Source organism: Triticum urartu, chromosome 6A, assembly GCF_056163025.1.
Source record: "Triticum urartu cultivar PI428250 chromosome 6A, HENAU_Tu73, whole genome shotgun sequence".
Taxonomy (NCBI): Eukaryota; Viridiplantae; Streptophyta; class Magnoliopsida; order Poales; family Poaceae; genus Triticum; species Triticum urartu.
Genome location: NC_141878.1, coordinates 387023715 through 387051281, shown reverse-complemented (window position 1 = coordinate 387051281; position 27567 = coordinate 387023715). Strand labels below are relative to the sequence as shown.

The 27567-nt window shown below is 47.2% G+C and overlaps 1 protein-coding gene and 1 long non-coding RNA gene across 2 annotated transcripts; one reads left to right on the top strand and one right to left on the bottom strand.

Moving 5' to 3' along the window:
- The first annotated feature begins 8455 nt into the window (after nucleotides 1-8455).
- Nucleotides 8456-18492, top strand: LOC147965349 (uncharacterized). Its single transcript, XM_087530421.1, has 4 exons — nucleotides 8456-8490; nucleotides 8932-9388; nucleotides 17833-17982; nucleotides 18145-18492. Exons 1-4 carry the CDS (start codon nucleotides 8456-8458, stop codon nucleotides 18490-18492), a joined length of 990 nt encoding a protein of 329 aa, XP_087386547.1.
- On the bottom strand, nucleotides 15840-17302 carry LOC125512098 (uncharacterized). Its single transcript, XR_007285211.2, has 2 exons — nucleotides 16623-17302; nucleotides 15840-16519 (listed from the first exon to the last, which is right to left on the bottom strand). It is a non-coding gene; the product is annotated as an uncharacterized LOC125512098 (long non-coding RNA).
- Nucleotides 18493-27567: the final 9075 nt, after the last annotated feature.

Sequence of the window (27567 nt, the reverse complement as noted above, 5' to 3'; positions counted from 1 at the left end):
CCCTCCGACAGGGTGCCGAACGGGTCTAGATTGGTTTTCGATGGCTACTGAGGCTTCTGGAGGCGAAACTCTCGATCTAGGTTTCTTTCTGGAAGTTTCAGTATATATAAGAGGTTTTGGTGTCGAGAACAAGTCAAGGGGGTCTCCGGGCTGTCCACGAGGTAGGGAGGCGCGCCCCCACCCTCTTGGGCAGCCCGGGACTGTTCTGGCCAAACTCTTTTACTCCATGGCCTTCTTCTAGTCCAAAAATAAGTCCCGTGAAGTTTTAGGTCAATTGGACTCCGTTTGATTTTCCTTTTCTGGAAAACTCCAAAACAAGGCAAAAAACAGAAACTGGCACTGGTCTCTAGGTTAATAGGTTAGTCCCCAAAATCATATAAAATAGCATATAAATGCATATAAAACATCCAAGGTTAATTATATAATAGCATGGAACAATAAAAAATTACTGATATGTTGGAGACGTATCAAGCATCCCCAAGCTTAATTCCTGCTCGTCCTCGAGTAGGTAATGATAAAAATAGAATTTTTGATGTGGAATGCTACCTAACATATTTATCAATGTTATCTCTTTATTGTGGCAAGAATATTCAGATCCATAAGATTCAAGACAAAAGTTTAATATTGACATAAAAATATTAATACTTCAAGCATACTAACTAAGCAATTATGCCTTCTCAAAATAACATGGCCAAAGAAAGATTATCCCTACAAAATGATATAGTTTGGCTATGCTTCATTTTCGTCACACAAAAATGCTCGCATCATGCACAACCCCAATGACAAGCCAAGCAATTGTTTCTTACTTTAGTAATCTCAAACTTTTTTCAACTTTCACGCAATACATGAGCATGAGCCATGGACATAGCACTATGGGTGGAATAGAATATAATGATGGGGGTTGTGTGGAGAAGACAAAAAGGAGAAAGTATCACATTGACGCGGCTAATCAACGGGCTATGGATATGCCCATCAATTGATGTCAATGCGAGGAGTAGGGATTGCCATGCAACGGATGCACTAGAGCTACAAATGTATGAAAGCTCAACAAAAGAAACTAAGTGGGTGTGAATCCAACTTGCTTGCTCACGAAGACCTAGGGCATTTGAGGAAGCCCACTGTTGGAATATACAAGCCAAGTTCTATAATGAAAAGTTCCCACTAGTATATGAAAGTGACAACAGAAGAGACTCTCTATCATAAAGATCATGGTGCGACTTTGAAGCACAAGTGTGGAAAAAGAGGATAGTAGCATTGTCCCTTTTTATTTCTTTTTATTTCTTTTTTGGGCCTCTTTTTATTTGGCCTTTATTTTTTATTTTTTTTTAATTGGCCTTTCTTTTTTTTCGGGATAATGCTCTAGAAAATGATGATCATCACACTTCTATTTATTTACAACTCAATGATTACAACTCGATGCTAGAACAAAAGATGACTCTATATGAATGCCTCCGGTGGTGTACCGGGATATGCAATGAACCAAGAGTGACATGTATGAAATAATTATGAACGGTGGCTTTGCCACAAATACTATGTCAACTACATGATCATGCTAAGCAATATGACAATGATGAATGTGTCATGATAAACGGAATGGTCGAAAGTTGCATGGCAATATATCTCGGAATGGCTATGGAAATGCCATAATAGGTAGGTATGGTGGCTGTTTTGAGGAAGATATAAGGAGGTTTATGTGTGATAGAGCGTATCATATCACAGGGTTTGGATGCACCGACGATGTTTGCACCAACTCTCGAGGTGAGAAAGGGCAATGCATGGTACCGTAGAGGCTAGCAATGATGGAAGGGTGAGAGTGCGTATAATCCATGGACTCAACATTAGTCATAAAGAACTCACATACTTATTGCAAAAATCTACAAGTCATCAAAAACAAAGCACTATGCTCATCCTCCTAGGGGGATAGATTGGTAGGAAAAGACCATCGCTCGTCCCCGACCGCCACTCATAAGGAAGGCAATCAAAGAAACACCTCATGCTTCAAATTTGTCACACAACGGTTACCATACATGCATGCTACTGTATTTGCAAACCTCAACACAAGTATCTCTAAAATTCACAACTTCTCAACTAGCATGAGTCTAATATCACCATCTTCATATCTCAAAACAATCATCAAGTATCAAACTTCTCATAGTATTCAATGCACTTTATATGAAAGTTTTTATTATATCCCTCTTGGATGCCTATCATATTAGGACTAGTTTCATAACCAAAGCAAATTACCATGTAGTTCTAACATAGTATCAAAATAATATAAGTGAAGCATGAGAGTTCATCACTTTCTTCAAAATAAGACCACTGCCATGCTCTAAAAGGATATAAGTGAAGCACTAGAGCAAACGACAAACTACTCCGAAAAATATAAGTGAAGATCAATGAGTAGTTGAATAATTATGTAAATATGTGAAGACTCTCTAGCATTTAAGAATTTAAGATCTTGGTATTTTATTCAAACAGCAAGCAAAACAAAAGAAAATAAAATGACGCTCCAAGCAAAACACATATCATGTGGTGAATAAAAATATAGCTCCAAATAAAGTTACCAATGAACGAAGACGACAGAGGGGATGCCATCCGGGGTATCCCCAAGCTTAGGCTCTTGGTTGTCCTTGAATATTACCTTGGGGTGCCTTGGGAATCCCCAAGCATAGGCTCTTTCCACTCCTTATTCCATAGTCCATCGAATCTTTACCCAAAACTTGAAAACTTCACAACACAAAACTTAACAGAAAACTCGTAAGCTCCGTTAGTATAAGAAAATAAATCACCACTTTTGGTTCTATTGTGAACTCATTATAAATTCATATTTGTGTAATATCTACTTTATTCAAACTTCTCTATGGTTCATACCCTCCGATACTACTCATAGATTCATCAAAATAAGCAAACAACACAATGAAAACAAAATCTGTCAAAAACAGAACAATCTGTAATAATATGTATCAAACATATACTTATGTAACCCCAAAAATTCTGAAATAAATTGGTGGACGTGAGGAATTTGTCTATTAATCATGTGAAAAACAAATCAACCTAATTGCACTCTCCAGTAAACAATGGCAGCAAAACTCGTGAGCGCTAAACTTTCTATTTTTTACAAAAAGATCGCAAAGACTTCGCCCAAGTCTTCCCAAAGGTTGTACTTGGCACAAACACTAATTAAATTATAAAACCACATCTAAACAGAGTCTAGATGAATTATTTATTACTAAACAGGAGCAAAAAGCAAGGAACAAAAATGAAGTTGGGTTGCCTCCCAACAAGCGCTATCGTTTAACGCCCCTAGCTAGGCATGATTATTTCAATGATGCTCACATAAAAGATAAGAATTGTAACATAAAGGGAGCATCATGAAGAATATGACCAGCACATTTAAGTCTAACCCACTTCCTATGCATAGGTATTTTGTGAGCAAACAACTTGTGGGAACAAGAATAAACTTGCATAGGAAAGCAAAACAAGCACAACTTCAAGATTTTAAGCACATAGAGAGGAAACTTGATATTATTGCAATTCCAACTAGAATATATTCCTCCCTCATAATAATTTTCAGCAGCATCATGAATGAATTCAGCAATATAACCATCACATAAAGCATTCTTTTCATGATCTACAAGCATGCAAAGTTGACACTCTTCCAAAATAGTGGGATTAACATTAACTAAAGTCATGACCTATCCATACCCACTTTCATAATTATCACAATAAGATTCAACACCCTCCAAAATAGTGGGATCATTACTTCCTAAAGTTGACACTCTTCCAAACCCACTTTCATCAATATAATCATCATAAATAGGAGGCATGCTATCATCAAAATAAATTTGCTCATTAAAACTTGGGGGACAAAAAATATCATCTTCATCAAACATAGCATCCCCAAGCTTGTGGCTTTGCATATCATTAGCATCATGGATATTCAAAGAATTCGTACTAACAACATTGCAATCATGCTCATCATCCAAAGATTTAGTGCCAAACATTCTAATGCATTCTTCTTCTAACACTTTGGCACTATTATCGGAATCGTTATTTTCATGAAAGATATTAAAAAGATGAAGCATATGAGATATCCTCAATTCCTTTTTTTAATTTTCTTTTCTAAACTAAACTAGTGATAAAATAAGAAACTAAAAGATTCGATTGCAAGATCTAAAGATATACCTTCAAGCACTAACCTCCCCAGCAACGGCGTCAGAAAAGAGCTTGATGTCTACTACACAACCTTCTTCTTATAGACGTTGTTGGGCCTCCAAGTGCAGAGGTTTGTAGGGCAGTACCAAATTTCTCTCAAGTGGATGACCTAAGGTTTATCAATCCGTGGGAGGCGTAGGATGAAGATGGTCTCTCTCAAACAACCCTGCAACCACATAACAAAGAGTCTCTTGTGTCCCCAACACACCCAATACAATGGTAAATTGTATATGTGCACTAGTTCGACGAAGAGATGTTGATACAAGTGCAACATGGATAGTAGATAATCGTTTTTGTAATCTGAAAATATAAAAACAGCAAGGTAGCAAGTGGTAAAAGTGAGCACAAACGGTATTGCAATGCTAGGAAACAAGGCCTAAGGTTCATACTTTCACTAGTGCAAGTTCTCTCAACAATAATAACATAATTGGATCATATAACTATCCCTCAACATGGAACAAAGAGTCACTCCAAAGTCACTAATAGCGCGGAACAAATGAAGAGATTATTGTAGGGTACGAAACCACCTCAAAGTTATGCTTTCTGATCAATCCATTGGGCTATTCCTATAAGTGTCACAAACAACCCTAGAGTTTGTAGTAAAATAACACCTTAAGACGCAAATCAACCAAAACCCTAATGTCACCTATATACTCCAATGCCACCTCAAGTATCTGTGGGTATGGCTATACGATATGCATCACACAATCTCATATTCATCTATTCAACCAACACAAAGAACTTCAAAGAGTTCCCCGAAGTTTCTATCGGAGAGTCAAGACAAAAACGTGCCAACCCCTATGCATAAGTTCAGGAGGTCACGAAACTCGCAAGTTGATCACCAAAACATACATCAAGTGGATCACGTGATATCCCACTGTCACCACAGATAAGCACATGCAAGACATACATCAAGTGTTCTCAAATCCTTAAAGACTCAATCCGATAAGATAACTTCAAAGGGAAATCTCAATTCATCACAAGAGAGTAGAGGGGGAGAAACATCATAAGATCCAAATATAATAGCAAAGCTCGCGATACATCAAGATCGTGCTGACTCAAGAACACGAGAGAGAGAGAGAGAGAGAGAGAGAGAGATCAAACACATAGCTACTGGTACATACCCTCAACACCGAGGGTGAACTACTCCCTCCTCGTCATAGAGAGCGCCGGGATGATGAAGATGGCCACCGTAGAGGGATTCCCCCCTCCGCAGGGTGCCGGAACGGGTCTAGATTGGTTTTCGGTGGCTATGGCGGCTTCAGGTGGCGGAACTCTCGATCTAGGTTTCTTTTTGGAAGTTTCAGTATATATATAAGAGGTTTGGGCGTCGAGAACAAGTCAGGGGGGTCTCCGAGCTGTCCACGAGGTAGGGAGGCGCGCCCGGGGGGTGGGCACGCCCCCACCCTCGTCGGCAGCCCGTGACTCTTTTGGCCCAACTCTTTTACTCCATGGCCTTCTTCTGGTCGAAAAATAAGTTCCGTGAAGTTTCAGGTCAATTGGAATCCGTTTTATTTTTCTTTTTTGTAGAACTCCAAAAACAAGGAAAAACAGAAACTGGCACTGGGCTCTAGGTTAATAGGTTAGTCCCCAAAATCATATAAAATAGCATATAAATGCATATAAAACATCCAAGGTTGATAATATAATAGCATGGAACAATCAAAAATTATAGACACGCTGCAGACATATCAGTCATCCCTTTATATATAGGTTGATGCCCGACGGCTTACAAAGTCCCACCCAGCTCACACAAACGTGACAAGTTCGGTTTCTAACTAAGCTTGCCTTACAGGACAAGTTAAACATATGGTGGCTCATCCCTTTAGGCCTCAAGTCGCCTCCGTGTCTTGGGCCATCAATAGGCTTGCTCTATGAACCGCCATCTTCATGTCTTCTTGGCCCTTATCGGGCCTCTTCATCTTTAAGCCACCAGTGGCATGACTTGGCCCCTCCTGGGCGGGTCATACCTAATAGTTATATCCCCAACATTAGGCCCCGGGTTGATTTGAACTTGTTCACATCAATCTTCACCACTTGTCTTAGCGGAATCCTCCATTATCAATTCCCTTCCAATTCACTGTAAACTGCCATGACGTCACATCACAAAACCATAGTAACTCACCATGACATCACTTCGCATTAATTTCACACGAAGCACAGGATATCTCAACAGATCTTTATCTTAATAGACCTCCCGAAAATCGAGGCGTCCATATAGCCACATAATCATTTTCAGCCTCCTCGATTCCCGTGTATGCCGTCTAGTCACCTCCTTATAAATATGGATAGGAGGCCCTTCTTTTCACTTTTTACCCTTGCCCCCTCATCTCCATCTTCCTCTTCATGACGCCTCTGCAACCCGAGCTCCATCGCCACCGTCTTCCTCCAGCTTCATCAGCTCCAGCCGCTGCATCAACCTGAATGGACCAGAGAACGCGGCGCACCTACACTGCTCACCGGTGCCAGTAAGTACTCATTCTGCTTCACATAAGTAGATTTGCATTAGGGTTTTCGTTGTCCGTCGGTGTTCTTCACCGTTCTTCATCTTTTCTCCTTAGAACACGTAGTTCGATATGAACACAATGCTGAAGTTGTGTGGTAGTCATTTGAGCATCCTTTTCCAATGACAGCAGATACCCTTTCTATATGAGATCCCATCTGATTACCTGAGTTCTTCCACTTCCACAACCTTTGGTTTAAAATTTATTTTATTTTCTGAACTGATGTACATCCAAAATCATAGAACTGGTCTATGGAATCTGTTTGTCCAGTACTTAGCAAAATTTCACTTATAGATCTTCATATACTTATGAACTGCAGCCGCGCGGGTGGCTCATATGATAGGCCGTAACCTGCCAAACACCATTATCCCCGCTTTAAGCTGTCAGTATTCATTCAAAAGCTGTACAACCCGGCATCGTCTTCCGATTTAATCATGCCCACCTTTACAGCACGTGCCCTCTGCATATGAATTGGCCTGGCATAATGCCCTTACTTTTTAATCACTGGACGGCTTAATAGCATAACCTTAATTCGGCAATATTTTCCTTTCTAGGCTTTTCATCAAAAAAATAACCAAGACCGTCACTTCTTGCAACTGGGTCCCCTCCCGGGTCAGGGAGTAGACGTTGAACAAGCATAGTCAAGTTGGCGTCTTAGCTGCAAAAAAACGTTATCCACCAGAGAGTCCCAAGAACCGAGACCACCCCTGATCCAAAAGAGGGCGAAGTTGTAGTTTTTACTAATCACATGCTCCAGGGGTTCACTCCGCCCGGCTCAAATTTTTTTCGTGATGTGTTGCATTTCTTCCAACTCCATCCGCAAGATATTGGGCCCAACTCTGTTTCAAACATCTGCAACTTCCAAGTGTTTTGCGAAGTATATCTTCAACAAGAGCGCACTATAGAACTGTTCAGAAAATCCTACTACTTGAACCGTCAGACCGAGTTCACAGACGGCCCCAATCTAGAACTAGATGGTATTTCAATTCAGCGATGGAAAGAAGCCACCTTCCCTGCCGCCGCACCTCCCAGTCATCCTAAGGACTGTAACCAGAATTGGTTTTATTGCAAGGACACATCTCTAGAGGGCGAAAATCCACTGCCAGGTTACCATGAAAGCCGGCTTAGCAACAGACCTCCTCTCCCAGAATGGATCATCACAGAAGAACGGGCCAAATATATGCCCATTTTTTCAAAGATCAAAGCCTTAATGGCCAATGGTTTGACTAGAGTTGATCTGGTTCGATGCTGGGTCACATGGAGAATCCTGCCCTTATGCCGCCGATCCGGCTTAATGTGTGAATATACTGGCAATGTCAAATACCCGCTGCGTTACTCTTCATTCCGTCTAGAAGATGAACAGATTAATGATATGACGAAGACTCTGCTCAATGAGAATTTAGAGACCTGCAGCAAAGTGGGGCTGAACCCCTTTTGCACCTTCAACAAACCGCTAGCTGTAAGTATTTTCAAGCCACTTTCATTAAATCATTATTTCTCAATCTGCCTTCTCATTATTACTTGAACTTCTGCAGGCTGATTCCCCCTTTTGTATAAGAAACTCCAAGACAAGCCAGCTAAGAAGGTCAGAACCAAAACCAAGGCTTCCAAGAAGGCCGCCAAAAAGAAGACAAACACCTCATAACTACTCACTTTGAATGACGACGACTCGGAGGTAGAACTTGACTCCCTTGGCTCTTTCTTTATATATCTGATTGACATTGAAAACTCTCAGGATGACGCGGAAGGAAGTCAGGCGAATATTGAAGAGGTAACTATCACTTCCTCCGACTCAAAACCTCTACCAAGACAGAAAGTTCGTCAAGCAAGTTGGAAAGTACAGTTTTCTCACCCTTTTGGTCACTTGGATCCCAACTTTATTTTGAAGAAACAATAGCATGAAGCTCGCCGCACAACCTGGAATAGTGGAGGTGGAGAACTTTCCTCCGGTTTACCCAATACACAACTCCTCACAAACGCCGGAAAGAGGTGCCTCAAAACTCAATCTCTGTTTATCGAAAGGCAGGTCTCATTCGCCAACCACTTAATCCATCCGACTCAAATTATCAGGGAACTCCTCACTCTTCCTCCGGGACTCAACTGGAACTTAGATTCCTCTTTTGAAAGTCGCTCCTGGGTGAGAAAATTAAAATTCTTTGTTTCCGTACTTATACATTTGATATATTAACTCTTTCATGTGTTGCATTTCCAGTCGTATAGCCAAGCCCAACAAAAAGCTGCAGGTAAATAAACTGGCGGAAGATCCCATGGCTGCTGACCCGGAGAAGCAGACTATGTCTGAATCTTTGCATCAAACCTCTAAAGCAGCTACTGGTGATCCTCCACCAGAACACAATGTTATAATGGATTCCATGGATGTTTTCCCGGCAAGTGCTAAGCCACCAAGTCCCATTAAGCCTGCTGAAGAAAAGGTTGACAGTGTTATTGTCACCGGGATTGGCTATACAGAACCGGGCAACCCCACTGTTTTATCAGAACATAGTGCCAAGGAAGAATTCACAACTACTGACAAGGGCAAGTGGAAGCTGGATTTGGAAAGTTATGCCCAGTTTAATGCTCATGAGATTCATGCGAGTTACCTAAACCGCCTTCACACCAGTCGTGACTTTGAAGCCAGCTTAGTCAATCTGATGAAACAGCGCTTTGAGGTAAACACTCAAAAACTCTTCATATATATATATAGGGTGGGTCTATTATGATAACACCCTTAAGAGTCTTATTCTGCACATCAATTTGTTATGGCGCCTGCTAGGCGTCATCCGGTTGATAACCGAGAAAAATCATCCGCCTTGTTCGCCCTACGATCTATGGGAATCGGACCGCTCAGATTCACGTAGGTGCTGAAGCGTAGGCTTTTCGCACATTACGTGGGCGCTGGGACTACAAGGCTGGTTATACACGTCGTTACTCGCCTCCATGACCCAACCAACTACTATTAAGGCAGCTACGTAGTCAATGTAGAAAAGCCTCCCATTCTGTTCAGCTAGGGGTTGTCCACTAGTATCCATGCAGCCTAGTTCTTGCGTACATATTTGACACTTTGGATTGGAAGTCAAACGAAAGAGCAACACGAGCTATTGCGGCTTCATGTTGTGACCGCGGCCTGACCTCCTCGACGACCAAGGTGATACTACGAGGCGTGTTGCAATTGTGGCTCGACTGCTTCAACGAGCACAGAGATGCTACGAGCCGTGAAGTGATGGCGGCCCGGCTGCTTCGACGATGTTGCGACCACATGTTTCAAAAGATATGGCGATGTAGCAATGGCCTTCTTTAAACAGTCGCGGTGTGCTTCGACGACATGCGCCGACGGACACGGTAATGCTACAACGGCAGCCTAGTTGCGCCTCGTCGATATCTTTCCAATGGCGTATCATTTGAATCATTCCGACCAGCAGTTTGTAAAAATTTCGCCAAAAAATGGCCGCTGCCACTCGTCGTCTGCCACACAATTTTCAAAATTAACTTAAAACCATAAGGAATCTCAAAAACATCTCAACATATGAAAGTTGCGCCTCATCCATAGCTTTTCAACAGTATATTACACGGATTATTTCGACAAGCGTTTAAAAAACTGGAGCGAAAACAATACCAAAAATTTGCAAAAAATTGGAAAACAGAATTTCGCGATTTAGTAAATTTGAAACTGCTCTTAAACTGTAACGAATTAGAGAAAAAACTACATATGAAAAAGATGCGCCTCGACGATATCTATCCAACTTTGTATCATTTGCTTCATTCCAACGAGCGGTTTAGAAAAGAACGCGGAAAAACGCTCGCTGCCACTCGTTGTGGGCTGCACCATTTTCAAAACTGCTCTTAAACCATGAGGAATCTCAAAAAGTGTTTAACATTGCAAACTAGCGCATAATCTATAGATTTTTAACGGTATATTACACACCTCGTTCCGATAAACGGTTAAAAAACTAGAGCAAAAAAGGTACTGAAAAAATACAGCGTGCAGTTTTTTGCGACGAGAAGTTCACTCGCGTGAGTACTGCAGCACATGGTTCAAGCAATGACGTGCACTTGCGTTGAGCGTGCAGTGCAGAAGCGTTATCGGAATAGTTATTCTGCTAATATTAGCAGAATAGACTGGCTGTAAGGAATTATATATATATATATATATATATATATATATATACATAAACACTATTCTGATCACGGGATAAGAATAATATTCTGATCACAACCTGAACTGTCTGAGTAACGCGCCTGGATTTCCCTCTGTAAGAACCCGACCTTCATGCTATCTTCGCAACCGTGGCTTCCCCCGCGAATTATTCTGTTTAGTCATGTTCTCTATGATATTAGTGTAATCTAGAAATGTTTTTTGCAACTAAATACCGGTTTTAAATAGGAATCTCGCCCGTTGGCGGATTTTGCTCTCGGGTCGTGATGAAATTGCGTTTTTTGCAATTTTACTGCCTGAGTTGTTCGACCTGAACTTCTCCCGGTGCTAGGTTGAACTTCCGCCAACATTTCCCAAATGTGGCTTGAGATATACCGTTGGAAAGCTATGGACACCAGTATCATGACCCAAGTTAAATTTTTGGCAAAATGTAAGCGGTTTAAGAGCACTTTTGAAAACCGTTTTTTCCTCATACAAAAAACGTGAATCGTATTTTCGATCGCATTTCTAAACCGTTTATCGGAATGAGTCAAATAATATGGCGGTGGAAAGCTGCTGCAAAACCGCTCCTTCCACATGTTAAAAGTTTTCTCTAATCCCCTATAGATAAAGAGTAATTTGTAAAATCGTAGAATTTTTTAAACGGAACACCCGAGTTTGTATTTTTCGATGCCATTTCTAAACGGCAAATCCAATTAAGGCAAATAATACTCCCTCCATTCCATAATGTAGTGCTTCTTCTATCCCCGTGCTTCAACTTTGACCGTAAATTTGACTACCAAGACCGATTGCGGCGGGAGAAAAAGTTGTATCACTGAATTCGTTTTGAAATAAGTTTTTAATTATGTAACTTTTTCTCCTGCCGCAGTCGGTCTCGTTCGTTTAATTTATGATCAAAGTTCGACCTCGGGAAGTGCGGGCACACTATATTTTGGAATGGAGGGAGTATGGCGTTGGAAAGCTTATGAAAATGCGCTATTTTTCATGTTAAAAGTTTTTTCTAATTTTGAACTGTTTAAAAGTAATTTAGAAAACGATACAAGTTCCACCGAGTTTGTATTTTCGAGCTTATTTCTTAACCGTACGTCCGAATGCAGCAAATGATATGGCATTGGAAAGCTTGAACAAATGCGAAACTTTTTTGAATATATTGTTTCTCCCAATTCCGTACGGTTTTAAGTCAATTTTGAAAATGGCCAAAAACATATTTCCCCGTAATTTGTACAAACTTTATCGGAATGAGGCAAATAATATACCTCCAAGAAGCTACGGAAAATGCAAAACTTTTCCATGTTGATGGTTTTCTTTGATTTCTAGTCGTTTTCATGTAATTTCAAAAACGGTAAGATCATTCGTTCTGCCTTTATCGCGAAATAGATTCTTCGAAAATGCACGACTTGAGGAACCTGAACTTCTCGGTGCGTGTACCTGAACTTCACTCTATTTTTCACATGATTTTTTTGCTCGTAGCTCTCCATCCACTGCTCGCAGCTCATCCACTCACCGAAAGCTGCTGTAAGAAAACAACTTTCCCGTGTTGATCATTTTTTCATACTCGCGATGATTTTAAAAGTTTTTCATCTGAAATTCATTCTACATAGTAGTTGAACTTCGTGCTGTTTTCACGTTGAACTTCTGTAACGTACTTTCGTTTGTAATTATCTCATTCATTCGTCAGTGTTATACAAATGATATTCCTTTTGTACAAACCTCTCTCTCAAATACTTTTTTTAACTTTCTCCGACAGAGGACTTGAACTTATAACAACAAAAAATTTGGACCTTTCCTTTTTATTCATTTTTCTCATATTAAGCACACCATGTAGTACAAGATCTTTTTCAATTTTTACAATTTGAATTTTTTATTTTCTTTTTGAAATCAAATTGCTCCCAAATAATAACTGAACTTCTTTGTGGATTGAGAGAATTATTTTAAAAGGCAATAAAACAATTTCTTTTTTGTGTTTACGAACATGGAAATACAAGGTGAACCTCTCTCACAAGAATTTTTGAACTTCCCCAGACAAAGCACTTGAACTTATTTCTACAAACATTTTAAGCTTTTATTTTTCTATACTTTTATTTTCACCTGAATGCATTCCTTGCAATACTTGAACTTCTCGTTGTTTTCACTATGAACTTCTGTCGCATATTTGTGTATATGTCGAATTACACGCAATTGAAGGTGGGACGTCATTTTTCGCCATTTTAAAACATGTAATTGGAGTTTGGGCATCCCAGAATATAAATTCTGTACCGTGCACGGAGGTGCACGTGAACTTCTTGCAACAAATCTGATTTTTTTATATACCTCGAACTTCTCTGTTATTTTAATTTGAACTTCTTAGTCATATTCTTAGAAAGAAAATATGTTTTTAAATAAGCATTGAACATTTTTTTTGTAAATTGCACTTCATACTTTTTTTTCTTAGAAACGTTAATAATTTGAGTTTCCCGTATACATCAAACTACTCCTCTGAGTTTTGAACTTCGTTATTTTTATTCTTTAGTAACAAGTAAAATCTGAGTTTTTTTATAAATATTGAACTTCTTTATTTTGTAATTTGGACTTCTAGGTTTATTTCTATTAGCATCAAAATATCCTAGTTTTGTCATAAATATTGGACTCCCTCCACATTATTTTTAAATTTTGATTTATTTGTAAAAGCATAGACACAAACGGGAGAGAGAATTATGTGTGCCTAAAGTGGGTAGCAATTTCCAACTTTCCCACGTTGAGCACTTGAACTTTTAGCAAGAAATTTTATTCATTTTATGAGTTGGTTTTAAAAATGCCAAAATCGCATTGGTCATTGTTTTTTTCGAACATGTCCATCTTAGGTTTTAATAAACTCCAAACTTCCATGTTATTTTAATTCGAACCTCACATTGGTTTTATTTTCTATTAGCGGTTAGAATTCGAGTTTTTAATAAACATTGAACCGCTCATTGCTTTAATTTGAACTTCTATGTTTTTTTACAAATGGGGAAATCCATTTTCTAATTCAATTTTCTAAACTATTTTTTGTTTAATTTGAACTTTCTCAGGCCCAGCACTTAAACTTCTAGGAAATGTTTTTTTGGACTTCGCCTTTTTATTCCTGTTTTCTCATATGAAACACACACCATGCAGTACATGAACTTCCGTCTGTTGTCAATTTGAACTTCTCTCTATTTCACTTTAGTAACGAAAAAAATCTGAGTTTTTATAGACATCGAACCGCTCTAACTTTTTTATTTGAACTTTTTTGTGTGTTTTTTTAGAAATGTGAAAATTGGAGTTTTGTTAGAAACATTGAACTTCTTTGTTATTTCGAATAGAACTTTTTGGTCTTATTCTTTAGTAACCGGGAAAAACTAAGTTTTCAAATAAGTATCAAATTGCTTTGCTTTTAAAATTGAACTTGGTTTTATTCTTCAACAACTTTTTTATGTAGACAATTGTTACAAATTCGTTGCCTTTTGAGAGCATAAAATGACGAAAACAACATTGGTTTTCCCTTTTTACATGTAATTGAAGGCCAGACGTCTCACAATTTAATTTTTCAATGGTGCATGAGGAGCACGTGAATTTCTCGCTACAAATCTTTTAGGCTTTTAGTTTTGTATTCTTTTTATTCTCAACTGAAAACACATTTTATATAAATAGTTGAATTGCTCGTTGTTTTCACATTGAACTTCGGTCACGTTTTTTTGTTCGTAATTTCCCCACCCGTTCATCAGAGTTGCACGACGTTTTGTGTGTGTTTTTGCACAAGTAAATAGACGGCGAATCTCCTTTACAAGAATATTTGAACTTCCTGGGACGATCACGTGAAATTATAAAGTCTTTTTATACCTTGTCTTTTTATTATTATTTTTCTTATATGAAACACACTCCATGTAGTAGTTGAACCACTGGTTTCAAATTTTCAGTGGATCCTTACCATATTCGGCGCCCTGAGGTGCAAGGTGGTGGCACAGTGTAGCCGAGACGGGAACCATAGCCGGTGGCGCACGGGCCGGCGGCCGGGTATCATAATACCGCTTGGAAAAGCTTATGTATAGAAAACCGTGTTATTTGAATTTTGAACTACTCTGTTATTATAAATTGAACTTCTTGGTTTATTTTTTACTAACGGGAGAAATGAGAGTTTTGTAAAAACCTCAAACCACTCTACTATTTATAAATTGAACTTCTTGGATTTATTGTTTTAGTAATGGGGAAAATCTTGGTTTTATTCTTTTCATAACAAGAAAAATCCAAGTTTTTAATATACTTCAAACTATTCTATTATTTAGAATTGAACTTCCTAGTTTTTTCTAGGAGTATTTTATTGAACATCCAACTTTTGTGCTATTTAAACCTGAATTTTTTATTTTATTTTTTAGAAATGAATAATATTTTTCTTTTTTTTAATAAACTTCAGACCTCTCTAGTTTTAAAATTTGAGCTTCATGGAATTTTTGTATGTTCGCCTCTTTGTTTTTGGATACCCAATGTGTGTGTTTTACCGTAAGTGAACATATTGAACTATCTGTGGCAGAGAATATGAACATCACATAAACCTTTTTTTGTCTTCAAGAAATACTCGCTTTTTTTGCTTTTAATATTGAAATTATATGCTCTATTTTTTGTAACAGTTTCATGAAGGAAAAGGAAAGCAGCACCATAATGTGTGTCGGAGAGCAACTAGTTGGGGAAACCAACCAATACATGATACATTTTTACCATAAAGAATAGAGATCAATTTTTATCATGTCTTTCCATTTTGAACCTCACTAAAAAAGTTTCTATTCAATGTATGTTTTAGTGTTTTCCCTATTGGGTGAACTTGCTGCTTTCTCAAAATTGAACTACCTAATTTTTTACTCCATGAACACAAAAAACTGACACTATAAAATCAATATGGAAAACAAACATGACAAAAAAGAGTTCTAAAATTTAGTGTAATATGCGTGCGCACGCACACACACACCCACAACACATCCACAATTTTTTTTGGCTTTCATGAAATGAAAACAGTTTTAGTCTCAAAAGCATAGGCATCAAACTTCCATGAATTACAAAACGAACTTTTTTGCGTCAACTTAGGTAAAATTCCCTCGTGAGAAAAAATACATGAACCTCTCCTAGCTTGTTGGGACCAGTGCTCGATTTCTACAAGGAATACTGGTCGAGGGCAGAGGGGCTGAGAAGCTCGGCGTCATCAGCGTTCTGCACCAGGAGGTGGGGAAAGATGACCTGCTGCTCCTCTGCTGGTGGCCGACGACCTAGCAGCTTGGCAGCCTCCTGGCCGGAGGGGCGCGTGCAAGATCCGTCACCCAGCTGCCTCTATCTTCTCTGCAGGATGTGGCCACCTAGCTGCAGGTCGTGCCCTCCTCTTGCTGCAGGCCGAGCCCTCCTCTAGCTGCAGGTTCATCACTAGTATAGGAAATATAGATGTACAACAATCAAATAACTCAGAAAGAAGCGAGCAACCACAATTTTGTACGTACAACAAAGTAAGAAGCATGTTTGGGTGCTAACTAAAATGCCATTGCACGACACACACACATCAGCAGCACACACATACGTCTATCACAAATGTTCAGTTCAGAAATAGAGAATGCAACAGTAGGCAAAACTGAACTGCATAGGCAGGGGCTTCACCGCGGCAGCTGCGTGCCTGCATACAAGAGACCCTGTCCGTGAGCTGTTTCCACACTGATCCGTTGGTGCAAGTGTCATAGTGGCCGCTCTCGTGGCTGAAGCAGGCGGAGGAGGCTCACCATCTGCCCAACACGCACCGTCGGACTGCATAGGCTCACCCATCGAACTTCGCACGTTGTGCGGAGCTCCATCCCTCTTCAGTCGAGCGACACCAAGGGACGACGAGTAGGACCACGCCTCAGGCCAGCTCCCATGCTCGCCAGTGCAAAGGGTGACGCCACGGGCCAAAGACAAACTACTTGCACGTGTCTGTCGAATAGCAGCCCACCACGGCTTGTGTGTTCCAATGAGCAACACCGTTCATGGAGTGAGGAGAAGCCTCCAGAACTACATCCTAGGTATTGAAGATACAAGCACGATTGGGGAGGAGTACAGAGGGGGTGGGGGATCTCATCGTTTACCTCACCGAAGGGAGCAATAGGGGATGGGGTGGAACGGTTTTCGCGCTGTGGGGGAGGAAGCTTCCTCCGCCTCTGGCAGCGCGTGGTGGCGCGTGGTGGCACGACGTGACGGTGGAGCGTATTGACGGCAGGGAAAGCTGGGGGCAGCGGCGGGACGTTGGGGCCGCGGTGTCTCCGGTTGAGGCATGGCGGGGCTGCCGTGGTGTCACCGGTTGGGGCGGGACGGCCGCCGCGTCTCCGGTTGGGGGCTTGGTGGCGGCGGTGCCGGTGCCACTGGTTGGGGACAGGGCGGTAGGCGGGAGGTGCGGGAGCTGGTGGGATCAGGATTGGGGGGGAGGTGGGGTGGGCTTATTCCCCTTCTTTTTCTGTGACGGCCCGGTTCGGGAACATCCTATTCTAATTCTGAGATTAGAATAGTGTTGTTCTATATATATATATAAGCCGCCAAGTCTACTGAATATGAAAGAATTGAGTATGCTGTAGACTTAAATAACATCTTTGACTTTGTAGCTATTCCATAGCATTTTGTAACTCTACTGAATCAAAACGACTAGTCCCCAAGGGCCAGATTAAACTAGAAGGTTAACCCGGGACTTCAAATTGTAATGTTAAAATCCTCATACGTAGCCCCCAAGGGCCGACTTGAGCTGCATAGCTAAGCCGGGACTTATCACCATACTTATGAACAAATCCTCATATGTAGCCCCCATGAACCGACTTCAGTAGAAGAAACTAACCGGGTCATTAAAGATTTGTCTTCAAAAATAGCAATGTACATTAGCCCGCAAGTGCCAAGTAAATTACTTGTATTATGCTTGGGACTTCAAATAAGATGATTATAATGCTACCTGTCTTTGTATATTTGCAGGCTGAACTGCACATGAAAGAATCTCAAATCATCGATCTGCGACAAAACATCAAGTCCCAACAATCAGAAACTTCAAAGGCCAAGTCAGAGCTGAACACTACCTTAGAAGAAACTGAAAAGTTGAAAAGGGATTTCAACGCTGAGAGAACCGTTTGGGAGACTTAGAAGGCGGCTCTGTTGAAAAGAGTTGAAGACGCCGAAGCTGCGCTTAAGCCGGTGACTGAAGAGTTATCTGGCTTAAAGCATCAGATTAATAGCATGAAGCTTCCATCTTCAGTAAGTAATTTTATACTGTTAATCTTTCACCGCCAGCGTATAACAACCATCAGCCGGTTTATCAATAACTTTGATGATGCAGGCCCCATAAGTTCCAACCTGGGTCAAGACATGCGTGTGAAGCTGAAAGCTGCATACACCCTTATGGAGCAGTTATACACCAACGCTCAACGGGTTGTAGCTGCCGTCTCTCATACTAAACAGCCACCTTCACTTATCAGAGAAACACTGGACAAATTGTCAGTCGTACCCCAAAGGGTGGAGGAGATAAAGCGATCAACTGCCAGAGCTGGTGCCATCATCGCCCTGAGCCGGGCCAAGGCATGGCAGGTAGAGCTAGATGTCGTGGCAATGAGTCTGATAGTAAGAGTAGGGGGTATGTAGGAGGAGGCAAGATCCTAACTACGGCGAGGTTGTACACACGAGTTTACTGTCGGCGTTTTGGGAACAGGGGTCCGCAGACATGCCTGCCTGCGGCCCGCAGCGTGGCTAAGCCAGCAGGCCGTACGGCCCATCCTCACCAACGAAGCGCCCAAGACCCTCGCGAGGGGACAAGCCTCGCGAGGCAGATGACGCAAGACCTCCTCTGGAGCGGCCTAGCCAGGCGGGCTCACGAGGAGCGGAGATATCAAGGCAAGGAGAACCTCATGAGGTTCTCGTGACGTGAGCCATGACGATCGACACCAAGCGGGCGCCAGCGTGCACATCGTCCTTGTTTTCTCTTTGGTGCAAAGGGGGAAAGCGCAGCCGCGGAGTACCAACGCCTCAAGAAAAGGTTGCCATTTCGGTGCAACAAGACAAAGACCAAGGACCGCAAGATGGAGGTCACCGTGGAGCCCAAAACGGCATCACCACCAGAGCTTTGTGCAGGCGAAGACTACCTTTTGTCAGGATAGCTTGTACTAGTTCTCCCCCTTCAAATTAGCCCGCCATTGTTCGCTCCCTTCCTGCTCGATATTTGGGAAGAGGACCAGGGCCTCTATAAATAGGACTAGCCACCGCAGTGGAAAGGGGAGCTAAAAAAGAGAGAGGAGCTAAAAAAAGAGAAGAGCTAAAAAGAGAGACCACCTCACACACAAGCTCACCGAGCACAAGAACGCCTAAACCTCAGGAGGCCGTTCTGCCCGTGTACTATTCATCATCAGCCCAAGAGGCAATCCACCACCACCACACCAGAGTAGGGTATTACACCACAACAGTGGCCCGAACCAGTATAAACCTTGTGTCCTTCCGTGTTGTGAGTTCGTCGAGTTCGTCTGCGAGATCCTAGCAAGCTAGAGCGTAGATCCGTTGGAGGGAAAGACTTCGCGGCACCCCAGTGTTTGAACCTTAAGGGTTTGCCGGGACCCCATACCCCAACATTTGGCGCACCAGGTAGGGGTGCACCGTAGCTTCCCTTCCATCAGTTCGTCGCTCCGTCGATCCGTCGTCTCCATGTTGGACGCTCGTCGTGTTAGAGCTGAGCGTAGGGCTGCCCTCACCGCCCGCGTCGCTCATACGGCTCCCGTTGGCGGGCCGCCTCATCGTTCTCCATCCCCCACTGCCAACGCTGCCACTGGCCCGGTGGGAAACGAGCAGCAGGCATCCTCGCAACATCCTTCGGTCCGGCAGGACGGCCGCACCGCTACTCCATCACTCACTCCTATTGGCTCTTCGTCCCACGCGCACCACGCTGCCCTGGAGGCGCGGGCCATGCTCATCGCGGCGAATGAGCTCCTATGTTACCGCCCCGTCGATGACGTCTATGAGGAGTGGCTCGACTGCGTCGCCGAGCTTGTCCGCGCCGCGGGGGGCTCTCTGGCGCCGTCCCACTCCGTGCCTCCCCCTCAGCAGGCCGCGGGCAACGGGGCTCATGGCACGCCTCCACCACCTCGACCCCAAGACGGTGCCTTGGCGCCAAGGCGCGCGCCTCCGCGGCGCGATCCACCGCGCCCAGCGCCCGCGCATGAAGAAAGGAGCTGCTAAGAAATCCTGCGGCCGCGAGAAGCTGCACCAGCGCTCCCCGCGCCACCTCGTCAAAACCGTGTGCTGCCTGCAGTGGCACAGCACGAAGCTCGCCAAGACCAAGCTCCGCCCTCGAAGCGGGCCCCAGCAACCATGGCAGGTTGCCGCGCCTTCACCCCTGAGCTGCGCAGGGTTGCCTGGCCAGGCAAGTTCAAGCCAGATCTGCCTCCTCAGTACGACGGCACCGCCGACCCCGTGGAGTTCCTGCAGCTCTATGATTTGAGCATCGAAGCGGCCAACGGCAACGAAAAAGTCATGGCGAACTGGGTTCCCATGGCTCTCAAGGATGGGGCCCGTTCCTGGCTCCTGAACCTACAGCACGGCTCGATCTCCTCCTCGGACGAGATGCGCGACCGCTTCGTCGCCAACTTCCAGGGTACTCGTGACCACCCACCGGTCGCGGGCGACCTATGCTGCATCAAGTAACAGCCAGGAGAGACCCTCCAAAAGTACATCCAGTGCTTCAACAACACCCGCCTGAAGATTTCCAAGGTCTCGGACGAGGCCATCATCTCCGCGTTTTCTGACGGCGTCCGCGACGTCAAGATGAAGGAAGAGCTGGCAATCCATGATGAGCTTTGCACATCTCAGGAGCTGCTCAACCTGGCGACCAGGTGCGCAAGAGCCGAGGAGGGGCGCCTCTCTCTCCTCGAGCTGTCGGCTGTAGGAGTGGAGGAAAAGAAGGCCAAGGCCAAAGACATGAAGCGCAAGGAAGCAGTAGTGCTTGCAGCAGAGCCAGACACCAAGCGAGGCAGATATCAGCCCAAGTCATCCAAGAACGGCCGCCCATTCTGCGCCTTCCACAACCGAAACACCCACAACAACAGCGACTGTCAAGAGCTCAGAGCCATTCGGGAAGGACGCTTCGGCCGACGCCCTGAGCGCAACGACCGGGGCTACGGCCGTGGAGGAGTACGCGGAGGCAGACGCTGGGATGACCGTGGCCCACGTCAGGAGTGGCGTGACCGGCATCGTGAGGACCGCTGGTAGGACCAACCTCGCGAGCGTGCCTAGAGGGACCCGCCTCACGAGGATCGCCCCCAGGGTAATCTGGTCTTCCCGCGTTGCCGCCGCCAAGAAGGGACGACGACCACCACCAGGACGAGGGGGCTGGGGGCTTCCAGGAGCCATGCGCGGTCGCTTGCATCTTGGGCGGCGCTCAGGCCCCAGCCTCTCAGCGCATCTTCAAAAAGTTTGCTCGCGAGGTGAACGTGGCGCTCCCCAAGCTCGAGACCACGCGCCCGCTCTAGTGGTCCCAATGCGCCATCAGCTTCAGCTCGACCGACCAGCTCAAGTCCGCAGCCACCGCTGGCACACTCCCTATGCTTTGCTCCCCAGTCATCAGCAACGTGCAAGTCACCAAGACTCTCATCGATGGCGGCGCAGGGCTGAACGTCCTATCTGCCGACACATTCGACAGCCTCCAAGTGCCCTATGAGCAGCTCCAGCCAACCAAGCCTTTCTCAGGAGTGACTGACGGTTCCACCACACCAATAGGGCTGGTCCGCCTGCCTGTCACCTTCGGGAACGCAAGAATTACTGCACCGAGCTCATCGACTTCGATGTTGTGCACATCCGCCTGCCGTACAATGCCATCCTCGGGTATCCAGCCCTGGCCAAGTTCATGGCAGTCACCCACCACAGCTACAATGTTCTCAAAATGCCAGGAAGCGGGGGGGGGGGGGCTCATCACGGTCCCATGTGAAGAAAGGGATGCAGTGTGCTCCCTTGAGCGCGCCTTCCAAGCTGCGGCAATCGACAACCCTGACGGCAGAAGTGAAGGCCCTCCGGAGACCATCCCCAAGAGGAAGCTACCGCGCCGTGCAAGACCCAGGGAGATGGCTTCACATCAGGGGCTTCGTCAGGATCGGTGCCCGCTCCAGGGGTGCCCTCCACCACCGCATAGGAAAGCGCACCTGGCGCCCTCCTCAGCCAAGGCTCGGGGGCTCTCTTCTGGAGGGCCTCAGACCTTGCCAATCTCATGAGGGAGACACTTGGGCACCCCTTGGAAGCGTACTGCACGGCACGTGTTCCTCAGGAGAGCATGGGGCAAGGAATGCCCACCACCCAGGAGTTTGTCATCAAGACCACCCAAGAGCTACAAGACGCAAGAGCCATGCGTGGCGACAACAGCTCACAGAGTGTGGCTCACCACCAAGGCGAGGGTGCTTAGCTACGGGCCTGCATCGACATCCCAGGGCTTAACAGGGCTGCATCTCAGGAACGCTTTTGGCCATCTCGCGCAGGCCGATGTGAGGACCCACCACACAGCTTCGTTCGCATGCCCTTCGGCTTGCCGAGTGTGGCATCAGCACATCAGGGCCATGTGCGGCAAGTCTAGGCGGCTCAGGAGGCCAGGTCCACGCCGTTCGGGAGGAGATGGCGACGGCCTTCAGGGAACCTCTCGAGCTCCCAGAGCCTCCCGAGGCTCAGGGTCCCGGTGGCTCATGAGGAGTCATTTCTTCGACGCACGGCTTCAGCTGCACCAGCTCTACTTCGTCTACAGACCCAGGTGACATCTTCCAAGTTCATTTAAGCTAGGAGCGCCCCTCGGGATGCACTATTCCCAGACGTGTGGGTCCGTACCTGTGGCATGTATCCCTTTTACTTATGTCTTTTAGCTTACCTGGCTGGGGGTGCCCCTCGGGCTGCATCATCCCCATGCCGCTCGGGCCGGACCCGGTGGCATGTATCTTCCTGCATTTATCCAAGTCAATCTACTCTTTGTGCTTAACCTGCCGACTGCTATCACCTGTTTTATAACCACCCGCCACGGATCCATTCACTCCATGCAATTTGCTTGCACGTTAAAAGGGGGGCGCCTGAGCATCACGACTCAGGAGCTCTTACTGGCTCTCTAGCCCTCACCCCTTGGCCTTGACCACGGCATCGCGACCTGGCATACCAGCGGTGGCTAAGCTCGCTCGAGGGCCGGGACCTAAGGACGTAGAGTGCTTGCATCTAACCGCCTTGCAAGGACATACAGTCACCAAGACTCAAGACCATGTGCAACCCGCCTTGAGGTAGGGCCTCGTGAGTCCCGTGCTGGCTCACTAGTGCCCAGATACACCTAGCAGCCCTACCGTGCAAGCCACGTGTCAGGGCGGGGCTGTACACGCCCTGGTGGCTCCTCCCGGAGGGGAGCCCCCATCCCACGCCCAAGTGGAAGCTCCATGCTCCGTGCTGGCTGTCGACACTGCCGATGAGCGGCTATGCCCGTACACAAGCAGAAGGACTACGCTCTGCGCCGGTGATAAAAAACTGAGGGCGACCCCACGGTCGTACCAACCTCAGGGAGCCTAGAGCTCAATGCCCAGCCTCACCACGACGCCTACCCTCGGGAGAGTCGCGCGAGGGAGCTGGGCACGGGGGCTGCGCTCGGGTCACGCCCAAGCACACGCCACCCAACCAGGTCCCTCGGACCTGGGCGTCGCGCGCCCCTCCCGAGGCCTCTGCGAGGGCATGTATGGAAATTGTTTGAACGTCAAGGAGGACTCCTGAGCATCACGACTCAGGAGCCAAACTGGTCATGTAGCCCCTCACTCCTTGGTTCGTCCTGGTCTCCGATCGGCCCAACGGCGGTTGAGTATGCGCGAGGCCGAGCCCTACCGACGTAGAACCTTAATATATCCTCACGAACTCTCCCTATATGCTGTTCGCACGTCAAGGGGGACTCCTGAGCATCGCGAGTCAGGAGCCTAACTGGTCACGTAGCCCCTCACTCCTTGGACCGTCTTGGACTTCGGTCGGCCCAACGACGGTTGAGGTATGCGTGGGGCCGGGCTCTACCGACCCAGAACAAGGCAAATAAGGAAGGAAATCGCAGAATCTCAAAGCAAATATTACAAGCATACTGCTCTCACAATACCAAATGAAAAGTCTAAATGCCTCCGTGAGGCATGATGTATGTCGCAGGAATAAAACAAGGAGAATAGCCGCGGGTCACCCCTGGATGTCGCTGTCGCCTGCGGAAGGAGCTCCCCTGTGGGCAATGATGTCTTCACCTTCGCCACCAGCCGCAAGATCTGCGGCATCACCAGACAGAGGATCGGAGACAAAGCCGCGGAACTTCCCCAGCAAAGCCTCCACTTGACCTTGAACGGCTGCAGCGGTGGTCTCGTAGAGGTCTTCAGCCACAGGCTCCAGCAGCTCGTCAAACTGGGCATTGGGGTCGCAGAGGTGTAGATGGCTGAGGACGTGGGTAAGAGCGGCTGAAGACAGAACACGAGCTTCCGCCTCCGCCATGGGATCGAGGCCTTCAATGACCTCCTCAAGCGCCTTCACCACGAGAGGAAGCAGCTGGGTGGGGCCATCCTCGTCGGTATCCAGCGGCTTCTCCAAGCCATGCTCATAGAGCATCTTCGGCGCCTTTCGAGATCTCTTCTCGAGATTGGTGAAGGCCACACGGTCTTCGGCCAAGACCCACGCCTTGGCATTGAGATCGGCCTCCTTCGCCCACATCTTCTGCTCCAGCTCTTCCAACCGGTTGCTCTCGGCAACCTGCCTCTTCCCAAGCTCCGCCAGCTCAGCATCAGGATTCTTGACGGCTTCCTCCCGGGCCTTCATCTCCTTCTCCTCTACTTCGCGGCGGTGCGCCTCTTCGGCGTGCTTATTGCGCAAGCTCTGCAACTCGCCCTCCAGCGCCTGGCACCGGTCTCTGGCGGCCATGGCGTCTTTGAGCGCCGCCTCATGATCGGCTGCAGCATCTACGACTTCTTGCTTCTCTCTCTCGGAAGCCGCAACTGCCTCGCTCAGCGCCGCATGCACCGTCAGGTCAGAATGAAGCCAGCCGAAGGCCAAATCTAGACGCCCGGCCACCAGGCACGGGTCAGCGCTCAGGAGATCCTCCTGCAGTTGGCTCATCTCTGAAAAGGCACGCTCCAAGACGGCAGCAGGAGCAGAGGAACCAAGTAGTGGAGGCGCAGCAGTAGGAGGAAGTGGCGCTGTCACCAGGGATTGGGAGACTGTGGGCTCTGGAGCAGCTGGGACCTCATCAGCCGCGCCAAGTATCGGCACCTCCAGAGCCAGCGGGGCCATAGGGGCTGACTCCATGCGAGGGGGCTCCTCTTGGCCCCGCGAAGACGACCGGGCTGGGTAGGCACAGGCGATGTTGCCTCCTTGCTATGCGGAGGGAGGCACAGTTGCCTTACCATCCTTCCTCTTCTTCGCCGAAGATCTCGTCCTGATCAACCAAAGGCGAGCGTCAGGAAAAAAACAGGCACCTGCATGGACCAAGCGAAGTTCGAAACACCTACCAGTCCACTGCAAGGTACTCCACCCTTCGCTTGTGAAGCTTGAGGCCCGACAGCATCGGGACCTGAGGAGCAGGCGCTCGGGCTCGAGTGGCGCCATGCGGTGCGCAGGCAGAAACGGCTCCATCCCCAGGAGGTGTTAGAGTGGAGGCAGCACCGCGGTCCACCAGCAACGACCTGCCCTTCGTCGGGACGAGGGCCTGCTCCTTCCCTCCTGGGTAGGCGTCCACATCAGCATCATCAGGAAGGGCGCGGAGAATCTCGGCCTTGCTCGGAAGGGAGGTCTCCTCCACCTCTTCTTGGGTCTCCTCAGAATCCTCCTCCTCCTCCCCCTCTCCGCGGGACTCGCCAGAAGACACCTCCACCGGCTTTGGCGCCGGAAGAGCCCCCGAAAGCACCGACGGCACAAGCCTGTCGGATTTCGGGTTCTGGCAGACCCTTGAGGTTCGAACACTGGGGTGTGCGCGGAGATTTCGCTTCCTACCTACCTGCACCCCTCCGCCTCGCTAAGATCTAAGCTATGGAAAGAACAACACAAGGGACACAGGGTTTATACTGGTTCGGGCCACCGTTGTGGTGTAATACCCTACTCCAGTGTGTGGCGTGGTGGATTGCCTCTTGGGCTGATGATGATGAATGATACAAGGAAGAACAGCCTCGCGAGGGTCTGTTCTTGGCTAGGGTGATGAACTGCTGGGAGGAGTTCGGCCACCCTTCTCTCTCTCTGATTCCTCTCCTATTCAACCTCTCTTCCCAACCCCTCTTCTTAATCCTTCCCCGCAGACCTCCTTCTTCTGTGGGTGGCTGGTCCTATTTATAGAGGCCCTGGTCCTCTTCCCAAATATCGAGCGGGAAGAGAGCCAACAATGGCGGGCTAATTTGAAGGGGGACAGCTAGTACTAGCTACCCTGACAAAAGCAGTCTTCGCCTGCACAAAGCTCTGGTGGTGACGCCGTCCTGGGCTCCATGATGACCTCCGTCTTGTAGTCTTCCTGGTCTTGGTCTTGTTGCACCGAAATGGCAACCTTTGCCTGATGCCTCGGTACTCCGCGGCTGCGCTTGCCCCCTTTGCACCAAAGAGGAAAGGAGGACACTGCGCGGGCTGGCACCCGCCTGGCGCCCTTGGTCGTCATGGCTTGCGTCATGGGCACCTCATGAGGTACCCCGCCTTGATCTCTCCGCCTCCTCGTGAGCCATCCTGATGAGGCCGTGCCTGAGGAAGCTCCGTGTCGTCTGCCCCGCGAGGCTTGGCCCCTCGCGAGGGTCTTGGGTCTGTGTTGATGAAGATGGGCCATGCTGGCCCCCCCTTTGAGCCACGCCGCAGGCCGCAGGCAAGTCTGTGGACCCCCGTTCCCAGAACGCTGACAGTAGCCCCCGGGCCCAAGGCGCGCCCGGACTTGGCCGTGCAGGGAGGCAGAAGGGCAAGAGCGAAGCACCGCGGGCCCTAACAGCCTGCGGTCTTGGGCGCCGCGTGGCGGTTGATTGGACATGGGCGTCTCCACTTCCCCATGGTGCCTCGGCAACTGCACGGATTGGACAAGTCCCTACATGCAAAGCGGGTCATGATTACCTGCGATCATGGAGGTCGGCGGTTGGCCTTCGCCGGCTATAAGTATGGAACGGCACGCGCCCTTCCAGTCCATCCCTTCTTGCTTCTCCTTCTTCCCGATCCTTGCTCCGTCTTGCTGCGATGGCTCCGATCCACCGGTTCTCGATGGCAGAGAAGGGGAAGGCTCCCCGATAGGAACCAGACCCACTCCCGCCGAAGAAACGGCTCGTCCCCCGTGGCCCGGACGAGGGGGCCCTTCAGGTGGTGTCGAGGCCATGGTGCGAGCGGGCGCTGCCGGGGTTCCCGCTTCCATTGTACGCCCACGTCGAGGGCCCTGAAGGAGCTGATGCTGACCGCCATGGGTGTCGCCGCCGTCGGCGCCGACGGGTCACGAAGGTGTGGGTCGTCCCCCCTGGGGTCCACACCGAGGGCTCCTCCTGAGAGTTCGTGCTCTCGAAGATGTCGCCCTTGGCCATGGCCCCACGGCTGAGGCCGAGGCGCGTGTCCTGTCTTCTGCAGCACTGACGCGTGTTCTCACCCACATCTACCTTCGTGATCCCGGCGTCGACCTCGACAGCCTGCTGGAGCCAGTAAGCGGCGAGCGTGCCGCTGCCGCTGCCGAGGCCATGAAGGGTCGCGCGGAGGCTTTGCTGG

Bases quoted from the DNA above. Each gene is read 5' to 3' on its own strand.
- LOC147965349 (XM_087530421.1), top strand. From the start codon at position 8,456: ATGACGCGGAAGGAAGTCAGGCGAATATTGAAGAG. The intron at 9,389-17,832 runs GTAAACACTCAA...GTATATTTGCAG, and splicing joins TGATGAAACAGCGCTTTGAG to GCTGAACTGCACATGAAAGA. The intron at 17,983-18,144 runs GTTTGGGAGACT...TTTCACCGCCAG, and splicing joins ATTTCAACGCTGAGAGAACC to CGTATAACAACCATCAGCCG.